Raw genomic sequence first — 15,292 nt, 5'->3', positions numbered from 1 at the left:
TTTGAATTTCAATTATTTATTTTTTAAGCATTATTAAATAAGTTCTTGTGTTTCATATATAATTTTATTTATAAGTCATCCCCAAATATCGGCTAATGCTAGGGGTAATGCTTCCTGAAAATGCACTCCTAGACCCAAAATATACCAGCCAATCAAATTAGAATAAAATATTTTTTAATATTTTGCTTCTGGATTTGATTGTGTTCATTTTTTTTAGTATCAACGTTTCGGATCACACTCTGTGATCCATCATCACTTTTTCATTCTTGCATTCTCTAATCCTGATGATGGATCACAGAGTGTGATCTGAAACGTTGATGCTAAAAAAAATGAACACAATCAAATCCATAAGCAAAATATTAAAAAGTCTAATGGATTGTGGAAACCTAATCAAATTGATAGAATAAATTAGTTTTAATCAATTTAAAAATCTCACAATTAAACATTAAAAAAATAAAAGTTAAAAGTTATAATTATAAATTATTTATATAATCATAATACTTTTATATCAGGTTAAAAGTTGTAATTATATTTTTTATTAATTAAAATATTTTATATACTATAATAGATTTATTAAACTAAAAGTAGATTTATAACTGGTTATATTTTATTTTAGCAATTCAACGTAAGTATCTATCCATTCTCCCGAGTAAAAACATAGGCGGCAAAAATTCGTAGATCTTTCCTAGGCCTCGAAGGCTGTTGCAGGCTTCCATAGAGAAAGGCCACCAGTTGCAAACTCGATCGATTGCCTGCGGTCATTTATTTTATTTACAGTTGATTCTTAAACTTTTAGCCGGGATTCATAGAGATTGAGGTTCGGGAGAACGAGAGGAGCTCCAGCAGAAAGTCTCAGAAGTTAACAAGCCCACGGACTACAATAAAGCTGTGAAGGTAATTCAATTTATAATTTTGTTCTATGTTCTCATTAGATGTCAAAGGTAAATGTAGAAATCTGCAATATATGTTTCCCGTTCATCTATCCCATTATCCTGTACCTCGCGCCACATTTCTGAGGAAAAAACATCAGGCACTAATTACGTGCATACAAGATAATAAAGAAAACCAGCATGAAAATACATTAAAAGAACATTGAATGTTTAAGTCGGGTCTCCTTGCCACTTCAACTGCAGGGTTATCGTCAAAGGTTCTTTTTATTATTGTTGCGCTTCTTCCTCTGTTCCTTAATTCTCAGCGTTTTAACTCCCGGCACTTTACCTGTCACAGACCGTATCAGAATTTTTTTTATCGAATATTGATTGAAAGTGCTAAGGTGCCAATGAACACTTATCAGTGAATTTCAGCAAAGGACTGCACAGAAAAATATATTTCACTGACGTACTAAATTTGATTTGCGGACATCCTACCAATTTTTAGGAGACTGAAGAGTCTCTTACATCCCTTTCCCATTAACATAACCTACTAATTCATAATAATATCATATGTAGCATAAATTGACGTTTCTTTTAAATATTCTGTTTATCTCTAGTTAAGACAATTTAAAAATGGAGAATAGAGTTGAGTTTTCAGCCGCGACGCCTTTACACTTTCTTTTTTGATATTTTAAAGCTTGCAGAGTTAGGGCTTTTTCCCCATATTTTTCCTGCATTCAGCAGATTTACTCTTCGCATTGCTTCATAATTCAGACTTTCAGGGTTTTTATATGTTTTGATTAGTATGACTAGATATTCATTCTTCAATTTCGGTTCCATAATAACTGTTAAGTTAGAGCAAAGATATATTTGGGCTCATATCACCTTTCAATTGTTTCTGCAGCTAAGTTCTTAGCTCCTGGCAAAGCGAGAGCTATGAAACGTGCTTCGGACGAAGTGGGGGCACTATCAGTTTCCAAGAAGGTGCCTTGTGCTTGCATTTATCTTTGAATTATTTTATGGCATTATCAGTTTCCAAGAAGGTGTCTTGTGCTTGCGTTTATCTTGGAATTAATGTATTTGTTCTGTTGTTCTAAGAATGGTATGTTGCTTTGAATTATTGTATTCGTTCTGTGATGCTAAGAATGGGATATTAGTATCTTCCTCTGTTGCAAGCAATCTCCATATATAAGTTCACATTCATGCTTTCATGTTTACATAAAAAAGGTGACTCTTATTAACAAAAGTGTCTGGCATAATAGTAAAATCTGAAATTGGTTCTGTTAAAGAATAAATAAAAATAGAAAAAGGAATAACATCCATTTTGTTTGTAGAACCCTGCAATTAGATGCATTATCGTCCTCTCTATAGTGGCAACCTTAACCCAGTAGGTAAAACCTATCATAAACAAAAATGGTTGACAGATGATGCATTTATTCTTTTCAAGAGAACCCAACTAAATGTTCAAATGATTACATGCTTATCCTTATAGAGGCATATGGTTTGAGGCGAGAAGGTAACTACCACAACTGTCCTTAACAAGCCAGCTACATCGGGCATAAGATGGAACCATTCAGCATGAAACGGAAGCCATTTTACAGTTTTGTACCTGCCAACAGCCTGGGATATTTCAAAATTGTCATAAGTAAGGTCGACGCATCTCATCTGTCACAGCAGAATCTTGTACCATTTCAACAAAACAAGTTCATAAGTCAGTCAGCAGTCTAGACAGTTTTTCTGGCAAATGATAATGTCATTGTTATTTATTTGGCAGCAAGTAAGTTCAGACAAGATTTTTAAAATGTGAATGTTTAGCAAAACATCTCAGCAGGGTTCTTATTTCTTCTGCTTGCTTCTTGGTTTCTTCTAGGTATTTAACCAATAAGAATTCAACAAGAATTGAATGACCCACAATTACGAAAGTACTCCAGACTTCTTACACTTTGAACAGCATATTTGCAGTTACATCAACCTATATGTCTCATTGGAATGTGAACTAGGCATTGAAAATCTTTGACTAATAAGAAATTAACATGATGCACTGGCATCAATCTTTAACAGAGTTCTTTTCAAATAGTTCAAATTGCATTCGATTCATATATAGGGAAACCTGACAAAATAATTGTAGCAAAAGAAAATACATGTGATATTTACTAAGAATATTCTTTAGTCTTTATACGAGGATAAATGATATGCACATCCATGTATATTCTGGTCTTGCATGGTCACTTCTTCAACATGCAAGGCAACTGAAGAGTCATGATGTATTGGATGCCTATCTCTTCTTCTGTGATGATTATATCCTTCTTTAAACAACTTATCAATTGTGACATCATGCATGGGCATGACAAGGACTGCACACATTTATTTAAGGCCATCCATAAAATGAGTCCCAAAGAAGAAGTAGATTTTCTCATTCCATCACCTCCTTTGATTCATAATAACTCGGACTCTCAGACTTATGAAGCTTGCTCTAGTCAAGTGGGTTAATCACAAAAAGTTCAGAAGAAGATATGAAAGGTTGTCAGCAGCCTAAAATTACTAGATTTATGGTCATCCCTGAGAATATGGGTCCAGTGGTGTAAGGAGTTCTGAGAAACAATTTGGCCATGACAGTGGCTGACACCAAATGCATTTGCCAATTTCCTCAACGCACATGCTGTACTAAATGAAGAAATTGTGCCTCAAATCTGAATTTTCTATTGCTGTTGCTTTCTCTAGGATACACATACAAGATAGACACATGGAAAGAGATATAAAGGATTTGAGGGAAGAAATAAGCATCTGTACGTTGAAATTAAAAACCTACCAGAAGAAAGAAGATAACCAAACCAAGTATTTCAACTTATGAACTCAGTAACTTCTGTTGATATGAATGGGTTAGGCTTTCTCGATAGACCAGTTGATGTTATAACTCTTAATTCACTCTGGAAGAAACATGGCTTCCATCCCATTGCTTCTCTAGTTGATCTCATGCTGATAAATTTGTTTTCTTTTTGAACAACCACTCTTATTTCAAGGAAACTTTCTAGTATTGAAGTATAGAACAGGATAGCCTATAATGAAACTAATTGAGTTCAGGCCGAGATCTGAAGAAGAGATAGGAGGAAATTGATAAATTTCAGGTTGTTAAGATTTAAGACTTGGGACTCAATGACAGTGTGGTTATGGAGCACAAAATAGATGCATTGTGGCTCTAATATGGAATGATATGACCCTTTTAGAATGGGCAACATAACTTGTAAGATTTGTCAATATGCATATGCACTCACCTAAGATCTTCATGAAAAAGAACAAGCCACAATAGAGAAGTTAGACAGAGACATTTGGAGATAGGAAATGCGACACAATAGCTATTTCAATAGAATGGGAATATAAATGCAATAAATTGCAATGCAAAAGAGATTCTTCCGAGACCCAAGATTTCCAAGTTGTTAGACAAGCTCCCAATCTGGATACACAAGATGTGCTTGGAAGTACAAGCTTCCAATAGACAAGACACGTGCCAAGTACAACAGATGAGGTTTAATGATGAAGAGATGCTCAAATGGGAGCAACAGGGTAGCATATATAAGATATTTCACCCAGCAATGAGAGACTTACAATTATAGTAGTGAAAATCGGGAATAAATTGCGATTAGTCCTGATTAATTGGGAATCAGTGACTGGTCTGATTTTCCCCCCAAAACTGGAGAAAACCGGTCAACAAAGTCCGATTTATTTGGGGAAAAAATGCTTAGAATCTGTAAAAACTCATATTATCATCACAATTAATTGGGTTGTAGAAATAGTGCCAAAATCTTGTGATGTAAATGGCGCCCTCCAAAAAAGTTCATTTCAGCTATTTATTGGTGCCGCGGGGCCTCTGAATTCCATGTTTGTAGTTGCAAGGGATTAATTTGTTTGCAATCGCTGTTTGTTTGCCTTCAGTGTTTGCCATGAGCATGAGTAGGTATTCCTCTAGCAGTATTAATTAGATAACCAAGAGTCTTATGTAGTAGTTTGGTTTCAAACTACTTTGAGAATAACCTTTATTGTAAAGTCCTCCCAACGCCTCCTATTTGGCTTTCTATATTTTCGGGATAATTAACTTTACTGCAAATGAACTCTCTCTCTAAAATTAGAATTTGTATTCAACATGAATGTATTGCGCTCCTTATACTTATATATTACGCTTGGGTTTATTGTCCAATCATGTTAATTGTTCAACATAGACATTTTCATTTATCAATACTCATATTTTCTTTAGTATTTATTACAAATAAATGTACATATTGATTACACAATTTTCCAGTATGATATCTCACTCTGTGATATCTCTGAGTATCAAGAACATTCGTCATTCCATCAGTAGAATAAAACTATGTAATCTTATGAATCTCTCAAAATACATTCTCAAAGTTAAAGTGGCGTTATTAAATCTCACATTCCAGCCATTAGAAACTTTCCAGCATTTATTTATATCCTACCTAATAACAGGTTGAAAGTTTTAAACTATTTGCTCTCAATATATCGATATGATGTGGAAATGCTATTTAATTTGTTAAAAAAAAAAATCCCAACTTTTTTTCTTTAATTTTTAACCTTTTTCTGTAGATCCAATATTTTCTTTATTTTAAAAAAAAATCGTACTCCTCTGGTTTGCTGTTTTTTTCCCAAAACAATTTATGCTTCTATGCTTACAACCCATGTGGAATAAAGATGCACTCAAGTACCTTACTAAAAAAATTCACATGTTACTTTGCTAAGTAGAAGCCTACTTATGTGAGTGACAACATCTTAGTAAGCTTATTGTATGTACAAATTAATGCAAGTAAAGAAACACTTAGCACATAGAAAATAATATGCACCAACATTTACGACCCCCACATAAGCATAGCTTAGGCGGGTAGAGATGTGTCTTGCCAAATGTGCAATCATGTTTGATATCCCTGTATATAATGTTCCTTCCAAGAAAAAAGGAGGAGAAAACTTGCTCATGCAAGAAAGAAATACTTCCTGAAAATGGATAGCATAAAGAGAATAGAAAGGATGATGTAGCACTCCCTAATGTGTACCCCTGTAATGTTCCCTTTGGAACATTAGAAAATATTGAAGTCTTATTTCATGCAATATTAAATTGACTTTGAGACTTGGGCTCAAAATATTAAAATGGTCGATTTAATGTTATATTGAGGACAAAGGGGACAAGGAGGAACAAGATGAAATGCTTTGTAGAAGTTGAAGGGCCACTAGGGAATAAGACGTAACCAGAGAGGAGCTGAAGAGTCAAGGTTTTGTTTTAAAAAGGAGAAAGTTGCTCATTGTTGGACATGCTTGATTTCATATTCAGATTTCTAGTTCTCTCTTGGAGAGTTTTCAGAAAGCTTCAGCTTTCAGCTGGTGTGAGGACGTAGCCCCTCGTGCAGGCAGACAGTGGACGAAAACCCATTGTCAGGGGAGATATCAATTCAGGTGTCTCATCGAGCTTACAGGTTCTTTCCATGTTTTTCCAATCTGACTGTAACTTCTGTGTATAAGATTGAATTTTAGTTGCTGGTTATTGTATTGCTGTTGTAAAATACAATAACATTTAGTTGTTGGATGTTATATTGCTGTTGTACAAAGCAACATCACTGTTTGAGAAATTATTAGAGTTTTCTGGTTTTATCATACCAGTCTATGAACCTTGGTTGCATGTTGATATTTTAAATGTTATTGCAAATAACGGGTTCTATAAATTTGAAGAATCTTCTGGTTTATTATAGCACTGTGTCTCATGTTCGTATACCCGATTTTTGAATGTTATATCTGGGGACATTTATATAATTGGAAAATTGTACTGGTTTCCGAATGTGCTGTAAATTGTCCACAAGGTTTAATTTCTAAGGGTATTGTTAAGGGAATCCGGCAAATATCCTATTCGGGATATTACAACCCCCTAAAATCCTTATTAGATTTGATACATGGATTGCTTCACAGAAAAAGAGGGATATGGAGATGCATATTTTGTTGTAATGAGTATGAAAGTAGATCTGCTTGCATCAAGTAATAATTTTTATTTTGGAAGAAGGTAATCTTGTGCTGCGGATTTGCTTGATTCCCACCCTAATAGTGGAATGAAGAAAGGTATTAGGATGAATGTCTTTGGAAATTGCTCCTATTCCTCCATACTAAACATTAACATGATCTAATTAAAAGAATTAGTTATCATGCAAGATTCTAGTACGAATACGGAAGGTTTCATCATAAATGACGACGAAATTGGATTAGGAGGGTCCAAAAGAATATCAAAAATGTGTTGCTACGGAAGTTTTGTTGAGGTGGATATTGAATAGGAGGGTCATAATCTACCCTTGTTGCACCCAAGGAAGGCGATACAACTTCAGGATAATTCTCATCAAAGAGGAGATTCATGTCCTCAATAATGTCCTCTAGATCCGAGTAGTGGGATTCAACTAACAAACATGTAGGATCTATCAAGTTGGCATCCAAGTGCAATATTTATATTACATATGAATGATCTTGTTGAAAGGAATCATTGGATGCATTCAGACAAACAATATTGAACTGCCCAGAAGTAGTTGGAGGTGGTGTAATCCTAATTAATGTCTTTGAATCTTTTTGATGGAGATTCACGATTTTCATGCCCCACCAAACTATGGTTGGCAGAAGTAAATAAACAACGTCACAGCCTTATAGGATCAGACTGTGGTCTTTATATCAGCTAACCCTAGGGAACACAAGGATACTAACAATTTTACGTAGGTCGACCTAGGTCAAATTCAACATAAGTATATGATATTCACCCAAGAACAAGGGCAGTGATCAAATACATATAAAGGCAGCGTTTTATATATCAAATGTGGCTGATTTACTCAGGAACAAAAGGCAGCAATAATAAGTAGTGCTGATTAAGCAAGGGTAAACAATTAATAATTTAATTATTAAACAAAAGCAGCATATAAAAGATGCCACACTTTCAAAAGGGTTTTTGGGGTGAAGGGGCGTGTCTCCCTGCACAGAGGGAGATATAAAGGAAGAAAAGATGATAGGTGAGGGAGAGCAGCAGACTTGTATGGAATGTGAAAGATCAATAAAATCGGACCTTTGAGAATACTTCTAGCAGGATTAAGAGCAGATATGAGGGAGAAGTAGAACAGGCCTTCAAAGTTGTTTAAGATAGACGTCTAAGACAGGTTTGTAGCAGACTCTAAAGGGCATCAAAGAAGGAGAATCATTGTCCATTTGATCTTAGCGGAGTCCAGAACTCCAGAATATATAAATATCATCAGCAGCCTATAAATCTATTCAATATTGTGGCATGAAGTATTATAAATAACAATTTGGCTGCTTACTTGGTCTTTTATTTCTTAGGAAGTTTACACATTGCTACTATTATATATCTATATTTCTTTATTGTTATTCTTGTCATGATTCTGCCTATGCATATAAATAACAATACCCTTAAAATTCACATTTAATTGGCCATTCCATTTTTGAGAGGAGATAGTGGATATGAGGAATGAAAGCAGCTAGTAGGAAGCCATTCTAGTAGAGGCACCTCAAGTGGGGCTAGGAAGCCGAATGACAGCTGTCTTTCCGTACTATTGGGCTGGGTGGAATGTCGGGAGGGGTTTTGTATGATTTCCGAACTTTTGCTCCATAATGATGATGGATTTTTGGGTAAGAAATTAAACGAACCCCGAATATTATAATAGTGAATTAGATTTCTTTTTGTAGCATTGTTGGATTATATGTTTATTTATCTTTTGCAACTAACTTGGTTATACGCTGTTAAACAGGGAATTGATTTGACAATTATGTTGGCAACATCATTCAGACCTTATTTTGGAATTTCGGGGGCAAATTAAAGTTCTGATTGGGGACATTGCCATTGGTATAAATTTTAAAAGCAAAAATCTTGCAACCTGTGGGATAGACCTATTTTAACTGCCGCTTCATTAGGTTTAACTACTAAGTCTTCTTCTTAAGTAGGTCAAAAATAAGATTGAGTAGGTCAACATTGCATTTCTATATATTTATGTTTTTAACTACTTCGTGTCTAATATAAGCATGCTTACTTCATGTCTCTTTAGTGGGCATGTGTGACTTTTGTTTTGCTCCACGACTGATGGACTTTAGCATGTCTACTCCATCAAGACATTCCTCATGTACACTTTGTCCTTTTATGTATTGCATCACTTGCATGTTTGATGCATTTTATCATTTATGTATATTGCTTCACGCCTTATTGTATGACGCGTATTTTTGAGTATTGCTTCATGCTTTACAGGTCTTATGTGTATTTATGTGTAGATTCATGTCTTACTTGTATTCATGTGTATGAGTCATGTCTTGCATGTATTCAGGCCTTATGAATATTTGTGTATGAGTCATGCCTTACGTGTATGAGTCAGGCCTTATGAATATTCAGTGTATGATTCACACCTTGAATGCATCTGGGCTTTATGTGTATTATTCATGCCTTATGCCTTGTGTGTATTCAGGCCTTATGTGTATCTATGTGTATGGTTCATGCCCTACACGTATACTACATGCTTCATGCCTTAAGTGTATACTCCATAGCTTACTGATATTTATGTCTATGCTTCATGGATATGTTTCACATGTCCTGTGAATTTTTATGGTTGCTTCATGTTTGAGGTGTTTTCAGCATGGTTGCCTCACAGATTTCGGTTTTTTTTAATGCATGCCTTACATCTGATGTGTTTCCGGCAAGTTATTCTATGTTTATAACTTGTTTCCAGATCGATGTTCTTGGATTTAAATAAACAATGACGTGCACGTGCTCCATTCTCATACACACAACATTCTATGATCTTAATATGTGGAAAGCACACCCTTGCTATGAATCAGGGAGATATCTGTGACATTATGTATGTAAGAGAAAACTTTTCTTGATATTACAAATATAGACAATTTGACAGTTTTATTTGAAACCAGTTGTAAAAGGATAGAAAGTAGTTGGTAATATGTGCTAGTATTAGACAATACACAATAATGACACTTCTCTGCAATGCTGAATTCTGATGTGGTGTTTGGCATTGGTACTAGGCTATGCCAAAATTTTGATAGAGTTTGGCATGAAGACTGAGATGGATGCCATATCAGAAGATGAGTTTTCTATTCTGTAAAGTGTCTACGATCAATGTGTTCAATTTTGGCGTCAATAACCAGCAAGTGGTCTTAAATATTCATCCCATAAAATGCCAAGGAAGGATGCAATTGTTGGTTGTTGTAAAAACTGGTTTTGCACCATATGGATATATTAACTGATGGATGTTCATGTAAATTGTTGGCACAGAAGGATCTTCCATTGGGATTATATTTTGAGTTTGAATCGGATACTACATAGACAGTGAATTTAAAATCGCCCTGGTGGGCTTTCAACTATCAGTCTGCAGGAAGGGCTGGCTCTGGCTGACATGTTTGTGGGAGATTTTCAAATGAATGATTGCCTTTGACTCTTCAATTTCTTGGCTTGGCAACCTCTTAGTATGTGAGGACCTTCCAGCAGAAGCTTGACAGTAAGTTTGTTTGCGTGAAGCAAGACGTATTTGCAAGTCATCGTACTTGTCCAATTTTTAATAATTGCAATGAACAACTGGTTTTGCCTCCATTGATAGAGGACGAAATCTGAATGTTTCATTTCATTTTATCATGGTATTCTATCCCGTTTATACTTGTCATTTAATATTAATCAGGTTTCCATTGCTTGTGATTCTTAGTTTATACGAACATCAATTTGGAATGATTAGGGATCATTTTTATACAAACCTTGCAAATTTCTAGTCATTGATTGAGATAGCTCACATTTAAATAGTGATGAAGATATATGGCTTGAGTTAATATCAGATTTCTGCAGCAGAACCTAATAATATCTCATGGAGGATTTAGGAATGACAAATCTCCAAGGGTTAATTTAGGGTTTCCCACCTTGAAATACTTGGATAAAGTTGATATCGCTTGAGGACAACAATCTTGGGAAGGGTGGACTGTCATGCCCCTCCAAACTACAGTTGGCAGAAATGAATAAACAAAATTACAGCCTTTATAAGATCTCAGACTGTGGTCTTTATATCAGCTAACCCTAGGTGATGTAATGGATTTGGATTCGGGTTTGTGGGTTCAGGCAATTTTTCTTCCCCATTTGGGTTCGTGGTGGGGTTCGTGAATGTATGTATATGCATTATTTATAAAACAAATAAGAGAAATAATATTTAGGACTAGGCTTGACTGCCAATGTGGTTGCCAGTTATTCAAGATATATTTCAATTTGGTGTGATATTTTAAATTGTCTTTGTGTTGGATTTGGATTGATTCAAATGCTATTGATATTTAGTGTCACATCTTTTATTTTATTAATGGTGGACTTATATTTTATTAATGGTGGACTTATCTTGCCTTAAATTATGGTTTGTATATATATTGCTGTACCATAAAAAATTATAGTTTTTAGCGTTTTTAACATACTTTTTGGCCTCATGTCCTTGAGGGTCCTTGCAGGGTCCTCGAGGGTTCACGCTGGGTCCTTGAGGGTCTTCTTGGGTCCCTGCGGGTCTGTGGCAGGTCCAAGCAGGGTCTGCGCATGGACTGTGGGTCCGTGTACCTGCAAGGCAGGGTCTGTGCCACAGATTGGGGGTTCGTGGACGTGTAGTTCGTGGCGTGGACCCTGCCTGGACCCGCCACCAATCCAACATGAATCCGGACCCAAGAAGGACCTGGACCTGGACCCAGCTGGCAGGGTCCGAACGCTGCAGCCTAGAACATAAGGATAACAATTTTATGGAGACCGACCTAGATTAAGCTGGGTATAAGTTCATGATGGGGCCAACATAGGTCAAGTATAACACAAATATATGACAATCACCTAGAAACAAGGGCTGCGATCAAATACATATGAAGGCAGTATATCAAATCTGACTGATTTACTTAGGAACAAAAGGCAGCAATAATAATTAGGGTGGACTAAGCAAGGGTAAACAATTAATAAATTAATTGTTTAGCAAAAGTAGAGACAGAAGTGTTTTTGTGGTGAAGGGTGTGTCTCCTTTCACAAAGGGAGATATAAAGGAAGAAAAGGAGATAGGTTGAGAAGAACAGCAGACTTGTATGAAAGGAGAAAGGTTTATAAAAGCCAACCTTTTGGAATACTTCTGGCAGGATAAAGAGCAGACACAAGGCAGAAGTAGAAAAAGCCTTTTAACTGATCCAAGGCAGGCAGACAGGTTTGTAGCAAACCCGAAAAGGCACTGGAGGAATATTGTTGAGCAATCAATCTAATCAGAGTACAATTCAGAATATATAAATATCAATTAACAATTACCTATCTAATTTATGGTACGAAGTATGATACATAATGATTTGGCTGATTATTATTGGTCTTTCATTTGTTATGAAGTAGAATACTACACATTGCTACAGTTTTATATCTATATTTCCATATATTGTTATTCTTGCTATGATTCTGTCAATGCGTAATAGGCTAGATATAAGATTCCCCTTAATATTCTTAAATAATTGGCCATCCCATTTTGGAGGGGAGATGGTGCACATGAGGAATGCAAGCAGCAAGGAAGCCGTTTTGGTAGAGACACCCAAAGTGGGGCTGGGAGGTCGAATGATGGTAGTCCTTCTGTGCTCATGGGTTTGAATATCTCAAAGTGTCTTGTATGATCTTCCAACTCGTGCTTCATAAATTGTGAATTAGAATTTTATTTGTTGCATTATTGGATTATATGTTTATTTGTCTTTTGAAACTAATCTGGCTGTAGACTCTAAATCAGGAAATTAAGTTGACAATTATGTTTCCTTACATCATTTATACTTTATTTGGGAATTCTTGACCAAATTAGAGTAAAGTGCCAGTTGGGACTCTACAATGATCGCCATTCAATTGCTTGATCAAGCATTGAAGGGTACTTCATATGCTCTTGCAGTGCGTAATATCCTTGGAAATAGTGAGACCAATGAGTTCACAGACTCGGTCATTTTTCAGTTGACCATTTAACCTAGGAACGAGATCAAAGAGACAGGATAGTAGAACTAGATCCTACTTAAGGTAGTGATTTCTGATTCCATTTTGCCCATAGCGGTAGGTCATACTTGAAAATATGATCAAAACTTGCAGAATTTAAACTTCATATCCATTCATTAATTAGAAGCAATTTGCATAAATCCCCCTGGAGAAGTAGAAGAGTGAGACTTTATACTTGCTTCACTTTAATGCTTGATCTTTCATAACTATATTAGCACTCAAAAAAGTGAACCACCTGTAGCCCATTAGATCTAAAAAAAGAAGTGCTCTAATACATGATTTTCCCAGAATTGCTTGAGTACTAAAAAATCCGAATCCCCCTTCCCCTAAAGTTGTAATTCACTATATATATAGACCTTCAAAATCTTTTGATAAAAGAATTTAGGCAGTACAATACAAGAGTTGTAGAGAATGGGAACTTGGAAAAGTCATAAAATGATCAAGATAGCTCCTCAAATAGTCTAGAAAATATTTGCTTTAAACATTGCAAGTTATAACAAGATATAATAATTTTGCTTGTTATCATGATAATAAAATATGTCAAAAAGTAGAATTGCAGGGTCAGCTTTAGATTGTCTTGTCTATCTTAATACTGTTCCAAATCCTTATTGTGACATTTTTTAGACAGTTTGAGCTTCTTTCCAACAAATCCAAAATATTACTTTTTTGAAGACTTGTCTGAGGATGATGTCATGATTGCATAGAGCTCTTTAGAATTTATTACACCTACATAATGCTTGTGCAAATAAATGATATGTTGTTTTGTATGACACGAGTTCAGGAAAACTTTTGAAGGGTTTTGGATAAAGTTGTGCAAAATGGATAAATTGATAGACAATCCTTATGTTTTGGGGCACTTTGGGTGTTCTAGGAAGGTTAGAACTGGCCCAAAATGCTATAAAGATAACATGATCTCCAGAAAATATAGATAATTCCTAAATGTAAATCCCTTGTAGATTTGGCTCATAATATTCAGTTTACATGTGATGTTAGGGAAAATCAACTATTTGGATCCTTTGGATACAATGACGAGTGTGGATTCACTGCACAATTGATTCGAACAAACATGCAACACAATGCCAATCTTGAAGCACTATATCCTCAAGCAAGTTGGGCAATTTTTTGATCATCAAAAGGTCTTCGTGCTAGTTAGAACTTTCATAGCTGTCTATGCTATCTATTACGATAATAGATAAGCTTCCATTATTAGTTAATGGTTATCTATTTGTAATCTATTGTAAATATTAGAATGTTTCTAATATTTAGTTAACTGTAGTTATCTGTTAGCTTTCTTTAGCCTTCTTTTAGCTAGAATAGATTTCTATTCTTTACGATCATTTCCTAAGGAAACATCACTTTATTCTTTTGTATATATAGACCTCTCGTTCTCTGTTAATAACAAGCAAGTATTTTACCAATTACTTTGTAATAGAGCAAGGTTCTTTTTTTTTGAAAATAATAATTTCTTATTGAAATTCTTAGATCTTTATTTTCAAAATTAAATTTTTCCATATTTACCTCCTTCAAAAATACCTAGGCTCGAGCTAGGGTTTTTCTGCAACTGCCATTCATCTTCCAGTGATTTTTTTTTTGTTGCTCCTGTTTGAAGAAATCATGCCCAAAAACGGGTTGCTTTTGTTCTCTTTTTGGGACTGTTGGTGGCAATTTTTGGTGTCATTTCCTCTGCAGATCACACGACCCTTCAACTCACGCGACTTCTGCATCTGAAGCACCGATTTTTCCTGCCAAAATCGCTGCTTTTTACGCCTATTTGGACGCGAGTTTGCTTTGAGACAAAAACTGCAACTTACAGCAATGTTTTTCTATGCTGTTTACTCCACACATCCGTGCACCTTTTCTTCTCACATAGCCATTGTTTGAGGCGTCTAAGCTTTTTAACAAACCTTTAGTATCAGATTTGCACCCAATCACTTCGTTTTTTTTGCAAATACGCTATTCTTTTTGGGTTCTTTGCAGCCAAGGCCATTTTTGGTCAAAACCCTAAAGTTTGAGCTTGATTTTTTTTACTGATTTCAGATTCGTTGTGGGTTTTTCGAGAGCTCAATTGGCTTGTCGTTCGATTTTTATGGGTGCCTTGATTTTTGTGCCTCAATATTCGAGGTTTTTTGAGCTCTTTTCGGTCATCCTTCAAATTTTCTGGGTCTTTTGTTTTTTGCCTTGAAGAACGTGCCTTTATAGATATGCTTTTTCATTGGAAAATATGCTATGGCATCTTTGACAAATATTTTGCTCGAGAGCAATTGAAAAATTCAATGGTTGGAATTATGGCCTTGGAAGCAGTGGATAATAGCAATTTTTGAATATTGGAATATTGATCAGATTGTTCTGGGTGTTACACAGTGTCCGATTGCCCTTGGTA

At 35.4% G+C, this 15,292-nt stretch overlaps 1 protein-coding gene across 1 annotated transcript in view; it reads left to right on the top strand.

The window, feature by feature from the left end:
* Positions 1-592: 592 nt before the first annotated feature.
* The window catches only part of LOC149578477 (P-loop containing nucleoside triphosphate hydrolases superfamily protein), a 313,758-nt gene continuing 299,058 nt past the window's right edge, over positions 593-15,292 (top strand). The window contains exons 1-2 of the mRNA XM_089829372.1: positions 593-894; positions 1,777-1,856. Coding sequence (XP_089685498.1) covers positions 1,809-1,856 — 48 coding nt within the window. The 5' untranslated portion in view covers positions 593-894; positions 1,777-1,808. The remainder of the gene's footprint in view (positions 895-1,776; positions 1,857-15,292) is intronic.

The sequence above is a fragment of the Cupressus sempervirens genome, chromosome 1 (genome assembly GCF_028749045.1).
Source record: "Cupressus sempervirens isolate cs-2001-9-10 chromosome 1, ASM2874904v1, whole genome shotgun sequence".
NCBI lineage: Eukaryota > Viridiplantae > Streptophyta > Pinopsida > Cupressales > Cupressaceae > Cupressus > Cupressus sempervirens.
Note: the sequence above shows the minus strand (reverse complement) of the source record. Positions and strands in the feature narration are given on the sequence as shown.